The sequence below is a fragment of the Populus alba genome, chromosome 13 (assembly GCF_005239225.2).
Source record: "Populus alba chromosome 13, ASM523922v2, whole genome shotgun sequence".
In the NCBI taxonomy this organism is placed as follows: domain Eukaryota; kingdom Viridiplantae; phylum Streptophyta; class Magnoliopsida; order Malpighiales; family Salicaceae; genus Populus; species Populus alba.
The window spans coordinates 11,613,400-11,623,080 of record NC_133296.1 but is presented as its reverse complement, the minus strand read 5'-3'; the positions used below and the strand labels follow the sequence as shown (position 1 = coordinate 11,623,080).

The window sequence follows — 9,681 nt, the reverse complement described above, 5'->3', positions numbered from 1 at the left end:
TAAAAATTATATTAAAATAAATTATGCATTTTTATCAAAACCAATATCATTTCATAACAAATAACAAAAAGAAAAAAAATGCATCAAAATATCATCATTTTGGTGTATAGGTTAATAATACTTTTTTTTTTTTCCTATAGCAGCTTGCAATTGTTATTTTTAAGTTTTGGCACGAGTTTGGCCAATTGTTTTCTCTCTCCATGTGTACTACATTCTCAACCAAAATACATGGTTTAACCTTCAATTGAGCATGCTTTACCAAAGTGACAATTATATAAAAGTGTTGAGATTAACCTAAGGAAACTATTGGTCATGGTTCAGCTACCAAGAAAAGTTTTAGGATCTTTATTCTTACCTATAAACAAAGGGGAAAAGCAAGAAACAAAAAGAGCAAAGGTGGAGAAAGAAAATGTCAAGTTAGAGAGAGAGAAGAAAATGAGAATTTAAGCTAATAAAAATGAATTTCATCTAAGCCAAATGGTATTAGAGGAAAAAAGAAGAAGTAGAAAATAAAGAGAAAAGAAACCTTAAATCTGAAGGGGGGGGAAAAAAAGAGTTTTAGGTTGACAATATAGATAAATAGAGGTGCACGCTCTGAACCGACTAGTAGCAAAGGGGAAAGAATGAGAAGAAAGAAAGAAAAAAAATAAAAACAAAGAAAAAGGCAAAAACCTAAAAGAAATAGAAACCCAAAGTAGAAAGAGAAAACCACTCGAGAACCATACTATTGTCGACACACCATAGTCATTGTCACCAAAGCAAGTCCTTCCACTTTTAGAATAAGCCTCAAGGTAAGTTAGGTTCTTTTTCTTTCTCATTTCTTCCTCCTTATTTACTATTCACAAATGCAAATAATACACATGTTGCTATTCATGCATGGTCACTATTCATCAATGCATTTTTATTTTATTTTGATTTTTTCATGTTGATGTTATTTAATTTTATAAAATTGCATTGTTTTCTTTTTACATACATATACACATATAAATATTTGTTAAAAAATTAAAAATAATGTTGATGAGTAAAGTCATGCTTTTTTTTATGAAATTTGGGTCCTAACAACCACATCGATATGTCTTCTAGGTTTTAGAGACCAACATAAACATAACACGGTATTTTAAACCTTAAAAACAAGTTTAATAATGGGTTGATGAGTTTTGGTCAAGTTAGCATTAAGTTTTTATTAAGCTTAAATTTGGATTTTAATGGTTAGGTTGACATGTCTTCAAGTTTTAAGGGTCAAGATGGGCCTAGCATGATGTTTTAAACCAATTACAAGGTCAATAGTAAGTCCACACGTATCCTTTGGGTAGGGTCCGATGCGGAACAAACATGATATTCTTTTCTACTTTGTTTTGTAATAAAATAAATAATAAATAATGACGATAAAAAAGTCAAGAAATATATATATAACTAAAATAAATCATCAAGTTGCGAGATTTATGATTTCTGGTCTGTTATTAACTTGATGAGCATCAATAAAACTAAATGATTTGTGAAAAAGCTGAGAATATAATTTAGACAGTAAATGTCATGTAAAATTAATATAAAAGAAACACATAGTTAAGGTAATATTTTCTTAGAAAGGATATGGTAAGGTTGATTTTTATCTTCCTTTAAGTATAACCAATATCTTTTTTAAGGTTTTCTAAAAAAACTAGGTTGCAACTCCATACTTTATAATTTCCATGAATTTTTAAAGGTCTCATTTTTATTAGATGAAACAAAATTGTTAAACTATTATAACCTAAGATTCAATTGCAATGTCGATTTCTCCCTTTAATCCAAGTTGCAATCGTTAAGCGAATATCGCTGAATTTCTTTTTTCATTTGTTTAGTTCATGTAGTTTCAAGAGTTTGCATCTTGGTCTTGAAATTTTATTTTTCTTATATTTTAATCCCAAGATGTTAAAATATGAGAGAAAAAGTCACGAGCAAAAACAAAAACTTTTTAGTTACTCACATTCTAGTTGCTAATAAGACTTATCTTTAATGTAAATGGTTTGACTTTGGAGAGAAATATTCGATGCAAGTTGTTTTGATACATTTTTTTTTTTCAAAAAATACACATTGTTGTTAAAAAAAAAACATTTTTGTCAAAATAGTAAGAGTTTTGATTGAAATAATACCTTTTTTATTTTATCTCAATTTAAATTATTAAGATTTTTTATACATTTTTATTTTAATTGCCTTTAATCTTTATTTATAAAAAACATATTACTAATAAAAAAGATTTATTTTTGTCAAAATAAAAAAGCACATGAATCAAAAAGGAAAATTTGGATAAAAAATACAATTTTTTTCTTTGTAACTTAAATTTTTATCTTTCTTACAAATATCTATTGTAATTGAAAACTGAATTACTTCATAGTATCTACTTCAATCTGAAATGTGTATTGCTGACCAGATGCTGGTCTACAATCTACTTTATTATTTTAATGGTTTGCAAAACATTTAAACTCATAGAAACAATAATTGCAAGCAATTAGACGGCAACAACAAAAATACTCAGAGAATACAAGTTTCGACTACGGTGACTGAAAACCCTACGCAGAGTCTTCAAGGAAAGGATAATCAGTGTAACCAACAACAGGATCATGTGTGTAAAATGTTTCTCTGTTGTACTTGTTGAGAGGAGCATCAAGTTCAAATCTCCTCGGCAAATCTGGATTTGCCAAGAACAAGCGACCATAAGCGACAAGGTCTGCACGGTTCTCTTCAAGAGCTTGGTTTCCATCTTCCCTGTCATAACCACCAGCAACAATGAATGTATTGTTGAAAGCCTTCCTCATAGGCAGCAGACTTTCAGAGAATTTTGTATTCCCTGCGCCTATCTTCATTCTTGGCTCAACCATGTGGCAGTAAGCAACACCGTATTTATTCAAGGATTTAACCATGTAGAGCCCTAGTGCTTCAGGATCTGAGTCTTCTGATTCCATATAGTTTACATGAGGAGACAGTCTTATTCCAACTTTATCTGATCCTATCTCATTCGCTATAGCCTCAACTATCTCCAAAGGGAATCGGCAGCGGTTCTCCAGTGATCCACCATATTGGTCTGTTCTGTTGTTTACTTGATCTTTCATAAACTGGTCAATTAGATATCCGTGAGCCCCATGGATCTCAACTCCATCAAAACCTATAAAAAGCGCAGAACAAGCTTTAAGTGATTGTGTATAGAATTTATGAAACCCAATTTGCAGATGTTCTAACTTCATTTCCAACACAAAAACTTTACATTTTTGTTTAGGGTGGGATGAAGCTAAAGTTTCTAAAATGCTGTGCAATCACGTATTGTTCAGCTTGTTAAAATCCTGTAAGAAAATTCAGAGTTTCCAAAATATCTGAGAAAGAAAGTTTACCAGCTTCCATTGCGTTCCTCGCAGCAATTCTGAAATCATTGACTATTTTAGGGATTTCATCTGTCCTTAGAAGCCTCGGAGGTGTGCACTCCATGCCTTCAACTTGAGAAGTTATTGGCTTGTCTGTAGAAGAGACCGGAGCTTGCCCATCTGGCTGGAAACCTGCAAATGCCAATAATATAGAAAAATTAATTAGTAACCATTTTAATCTTTTCATTTTTTGAAAATGACTTTGCTAATCATATTAACTAACAAGAAAGTATAGCCCATGAACACAAAGCAGCATTAATCATTGTTAAAGATACTGGAAACAGAACTTTATCATACTAGGAACAGAAATAAAATTTATGCATCAATGAGATTAAAGGCAATAACTCACCGCTATTTGACACCCTCCCAACATGCCCAATTTGACAGAAGAAAATACCTCCTTTGGCATGGACAGCATCCACAATGGGTTTCCATGCTTCGACTTGCTCTCTGGTCCAAATACCGGGAGAATGTAGGAACCTATATATATTCATATGTAAGATTATGAACACACTGAAGTGTCAGTGTAACAAAATCAAATATTGAATTTACGTTGCTCTGTTCCAGTAATCGCAACAAAAAGTCGCCAGCTAGATTGAGTATGGCATCAGGCATGGCTGATGGAATTACCCTTGTGCTGTTTCAGAAACTCCAGTGGCTTCAGATATGAGAAGACCCCCCTTTGTGGCTCTCTGGGAGTAGTATAGGACGGCATGCGGCTGAGGAACATTATCGTAAGATCTCTGTCTCGTCAATGGTGCCAGGACAATTCTGAAAAAAACATGAAATCACCAAAGTAGTTATAATTAAAATGATATTCAAAGAAAGCAGTATATCCACTGCATTAACTATTTATTAAACCTGGGAATTTACATGATTATATTTCCCGGCCATGAGTTGGTGATGAAAACCAGGAATCAAAGAACAAACAACTATGATAGGGGTAAATTACCTAAAGCTTGACCCAATAGCCAAAATTTTGGATGATCTTATAACAAATTCATTACCCAACATATCAAATGAAACAGAATAATCAAGAAGAAAGAAAAAGGAAAGGTCATATACTAATTTCTTCGTGTCATACATATCGATTTTTAACGATCAACAAAACTTCACAGAAGAATTCTGAACACAAAAGCAGCATTTTGCTGCTGAAAACAGAAAAGCAAACTGAGATCACAGCGTGTCATCTACATCAAACCATGCAAATTCAAGGAAATGGATAATATATGAAACCATACTGAGCCACATAGGGACAAAAGGGGGCAATTGCCCCCTTAAGTTCTTAACTTTTTTTTTTTTTTTTAAATATTAATATATTAAGTTAGTGAATTCTTAGTGCACGGAAAAAGGAAAGTTGTTATTATAATATAATATATATACACACAGCCCATTCCTCAAATTTTTCTCAATTTCTTTTTTGTTTTTATATCAAATCAACGACCAGCTTAAAAATATAGAGTCTCTTGACTAACAAAAAGTATTTCGCGTTCCTACCTTTGCTATTTTATTATTTTCATGAGCTACTGTTCCACTTTTTTTTCTTTTTTTTTTATATGAGTTCTTGTTTCTGCCTCTCTCGTAAATAAATTTCTCATCAAATAAGCAATTACTCTATTTTTTTTTTATATTTTAGGTAAATTTTCTTTATTTTATTTATTTATTTCATTGTTTAATTTTAATTTTAATTTTATTCTTTTATAATTAGTTATTAAAAATATTAGGGTTTATGATAATTTAGGGGTTTTGATATGAATATGTTCAAATATATTGAAAATAAATGTTTAAATCTGCTAATTTAATCAATTAAATATATTTTTATTATTATAAAGGAATAAATTAATATTTATGCAAAACCATTATTCTTGACATCTCTTGCATTGACATAATAGTTTATTGAAATTTAATATTTTTATATAATTTGTTTGTAAGCAAAATATCAAGTAGAAATCATGTTTTTCAAGAATTGTTCCTCTTACACATACACCAGGTATTGCTCCTTAATTAAATATCTAGAAATGATTAAGTATAATTTAATCAACATATTTATTATATGCATATAGATATATATTGAAATAGGTTTTGATTTTAATGAATTGATGTGTATTTTGGTATGAATTTCATATGAAAGATTTAGAATTATTGTGTAACTCAACTTACTTTTATTTAACAGTAAATTATTGTGTAGTTGTATTAATTATTATATAGACACTAATGATGATAAAAAAAAAAAATCTAGCAGGTTCATATTAAACTAACATGCCACTAAACAAGTATTTAAAGTGTAAATTCTTTGAGGATGAAGAGTCAATCAAAGCTTCAAGTCATGTAACTCTATCAAGTTCAAAGAAAAGTCATATTGAAATCAACCTCGACAATTATAATGCACATTTTTTTAGTTTAAAAGTATTTTTAAATTAAGTTTACTTGATATGAATTAATATATATGTTTTGAATTGATTTCTAATGCATATATATATAATATAGTATTTGCTAATAATTTGCCTCTTCATTGGAAAAACTCTTGCTCCGCCACCGTGTACATTAAAGAAAAGGGAGATAATGTGAGTAATCAAGTACCTGTGAGAAAGATTAAACTTGCCCATCTTGTATGGGGTGAGAAGAGGCATCGTGGGAGTCACAGCATCCATTCTTTCTTGCAGCTGATTAATTGTTCTTGTGGTGGTTCACTAAGAACTTGCAGTAGTAGTTATGGAGAGAACCAGGTTAGCGTAGCGGGCTATTTATAGTTTTATTTATATGCTTATTTTGACTTGGAAAGAAAAAGTGATGACGTTTGAAGGTACGTATTACAGCGGAGGGAACAAATTTGAACGCTGCAGTCATTGGTAATGATGTTGAATTCATGGTCTTTAAAAATTAAAAAAAAAAATTGTCTTTTTTTTAAATTTAATATTTTTTAAAAAAATATTCCTTGGATTAATTGTTATTATAATTATTTCGAAGGGTAATGAATTTGCACCTGGACGCAGAAATAGAAGAATTGCGATTGTGGTCATTCAGCTTTAATATTTAATATTGTAGTAGTTTTTATGGTTGTGATTTAAAAAAAATTATTTTATAAAAAATATTTTTAGTTAAGATTGGTTTGCTATTTATATATATATATATATATATATATATATATATATTTGATTAAAATTGTGGTTGAAATTGAGATTAAATAAAAAAATAGTTTAATGTGTTTAGTTAAAAAATGCTTTTCAAATTGAGGTTGTAAAATAATTTCAAAAATATATATATTAATATTGATGGTTTTTAATTTAAATATTATAGATTTAATTATTGTTATTATATTATGAAATAAATAATGTTTTATATAAAATATTTTTTATTGTTAATTAAACTATCTATAATTCCATTACATATGAAATACATCCGATAAGGATTACAGTTTCCTTGGTTTCTTAAGCACGCAACAACATCAAGAAAAATATCATCAGAAATAAAATTAGAATTCTGATCTCCGTTTAATTTATATGGTGTCATTGAATAATATTAAATATTAATTTTTTTTTAAATAAAAACTATTATAAAAAATAAAATTTTTTATTTTATTTTACTAGATCGAACCGATTTAAAGTATTAGCTTTGAACCGACAATAGTAAAGCTGACCCCAACAGTGGAGGGTGATTCACTCTCCACAAAAAACAGCTTTGGGTTGCTTCTTCTCACTCTACGTTGCAAACGTAATAGTAAATAATGGGCTATGAACAATAAATGCCATTTTTTTCTTTCCCAAACATGTTACTCCTGCGTTTTGCTTCAAATGTAAACGCCACCTCGTAAACAAATGGTTAATACAAAGGTCATTGGTTAGTTGCACATGTGGTCCTTGTACTATTCCAGTTTGATTAATTGAGTCCCCCAACTATTATTTTCATGCATTGTCTGTCCCTCTACTACTATTTATTTCAATTACAATTTGGGTCCTCCGTTTGAGATCCCATCAGCTGAGAATGGTGGACGTATTTGATGATTGTCTCAATTAACTGATCTTCGTTTTCAAAAAAGAATTTGTAACATGAAAATAAAAATCAGATTTAAATAATTTCACAATTAAGAAAAATTCAAAGGAGTTAAAAATAATTGAGAATTCCAAAAACATAAAATCAATTAATCAAAACCATTAAAACAATCTTTTTTAATTTTATAAATCAATTACTTTTTTGTTTTTTATTAAGTTCTTTCATATATTTCTCATTATGATTTTAAAATTTTTCCTCATTTTACTCCCTTCTCAACGTGACTTATGAAGTTTTAATTTATTTCTTTCTTTCGTAATTTCTCAAATTTCTTTTGATTTTTAAAATGAATTAGTTATTAGTTTTAAATCATTTTTTTAATTTTTTAATAATATATAATTTTCTTAAAACTTTATTTTTGTTATTTACTTGTTACAAATTCATTTTTTTAAAAGAAAATAAAAATCATGTTAAAACGGATAAATTAAGATATATGTAATTCATCTAACATATCATTTATGTCTCAAACTGAAGTTTTTAATTATGAACAAAACAGATATGAGAGGGATTTAATATATCAAATGAATAGTAAAAAAACTTGATCAAATGATAAAGTGTTAGGGGAATAGATGTAACTAGACTAGTTGTCTGCACTAACTAGTAGGGTTTAATCAAATTTGGGTTTTTGATTTAGCAAATCCCTTGAAGAAGCCCTAAGGCATTGTATATAAAAGAGTGCAAAATATGTCTCATAAGTCATGAAGGAGATGGTCGGGAAAGACGATAATGCCCATGGAGGAGATTGCTGATGAAGACAATTGAAAAGGACGGTATTTGTTGAGGGTTTTGACAAGTGTAAGATCAAATCAACGGTTTTGACAAATTTAATCAAATTCATTTATTAGATTCACATGTTGAATGTATTTTAGTAATGTTTCATACGGTTTTACATTTTTACAATTTATTAAAAAGCATGTATTAATTAACATAAAAAAAATAAAAGAAAGGGGATTGTACTATAGTACTTTCTCATCACAAAATACTATTTACTAGAATAATTTTTTTTTTTTTGGAATTTTTTTTCAATTTATGTTTTTTTTATTTTAGTTATATCATTTAATATTATATTTATTAGGGATTAAAATTTATAATTTTTATAATTTTATTTTTATAAGATTATCTTAGTCTCATGACCTGAATGACGTAGGTTTGATAAGTTAACTTGAGTTCCCCCCCTTTTCCTTAAAAATCTTTTTTCTATAAATTCATCCTTCAATATTAAGTAGATTGCAAATTAGTTTTTCTTGATTTATTTTGATTTTCTTTATATGAGGTTATCATCATTTCATAAATTGGGTCACAGGTTTGGCGAGTAATTCTGGTTTAACTTAAATCGTTTTTTGTGTTCTTTTTTTTAATTGATTTTTCAATTTAGATTCCATCCTTTCAAAATATAAGGGGTTGGACTTCATATTGTTTTTGAAATTTAATTTTTTTTAAGGTTATCCTAGTTTCATGACCCGTACAACGAGTTTAATGAGTTAATTCAAGTTTTTTTTTACCCTTTTTCTAATTGACTTTGTTTTTCAATTCCATCTTTATGCAACGAGTTAATTGATAATTAGGTTTTATTATTTGTTTTAATTTTTTTTTATGAGGTTATCTCCGTCTCATGACTCGGGTTACAAGTTTGGCATATTAACTCAAGTTGACTCAATTCATTTTTTTATATCCATTTTTAATCGAATCTTTCTTCAATTTTATTTTGCAATATTTGGTTGATTGATAATTAAATTTAATAATTTGTTTTAATTTGCTTTCTATTGGGCTATCTGGTCTCATGATCTAGGCTATGAGTTTGGCTGGTTAGCTTGAGTTGACTCGAGTCAATTTTATTTTTTTTATCTTTTTTTAATTGATTTGTTTTTCAATTTCATCTTTCAGCATTGAATTTATTAAGAATTGAGTTTTATAATTTGTTTTGATTTTTTTTATGAGGTTATTATAGTCTCTTGACCCGACATACAGATTAATAGGTTAACCCGAGTTGATTCAAATCAATCCTAAATGTTTTAATCTCAATATTTAAAAACAAAATCTCATATTGAATAGTTATTTTTAGTCAAACTATATTTTTACCAGCCATTCAATTTGTCTTTAAATTTACCACGTTAATTGGGTCACACATCATGTCAATCCTCACATGTTTAAACTTTTTCAACTAAAAAACCATTAAAAAATTTTGCATTACAATTTTTTTTTTATCCAACCCCAAAATATCTATTATTTTCTAAAGGATTGC

At 28.5% G+C, this 9,681-nt stretch overlaps 1 protein-coding gene across 1 annotated transcript; it reads right to left on the bottom strand.

Annotated features, from left to right (window-relative positions):
* Positions 1–2,456: 2,456 nt before the first annotated feature.
* On the bottom strand, positions 2,457–6,122 carry LOC118035560 (12-oxophytodienoate reductase 2). Its single transcript, XM_035041157.2, has 5 exons — positions 5,973–6,122; positions 4,023–4,163; positions 3,742–3,872; positions 3,363–3,524; positions 2,457–3,139 (listed from the first exon to the last, which is right to left on the bottom strand). The coding sequence occupies exons 1-5, from the start codon at positions 6,041–6,043 to the stop codon at positions 2,547–2,549; spliced, it is 1,098 nt and encodes a 365-aa protein (XP_034897048.1). The 5' UTR covers positions 6,044–6,122; the 3' UTR covers positions 2,457–2,546.
* Between the last annotated feature and the right edge of the window lie 3,559 nt (positions 6,123–9,681).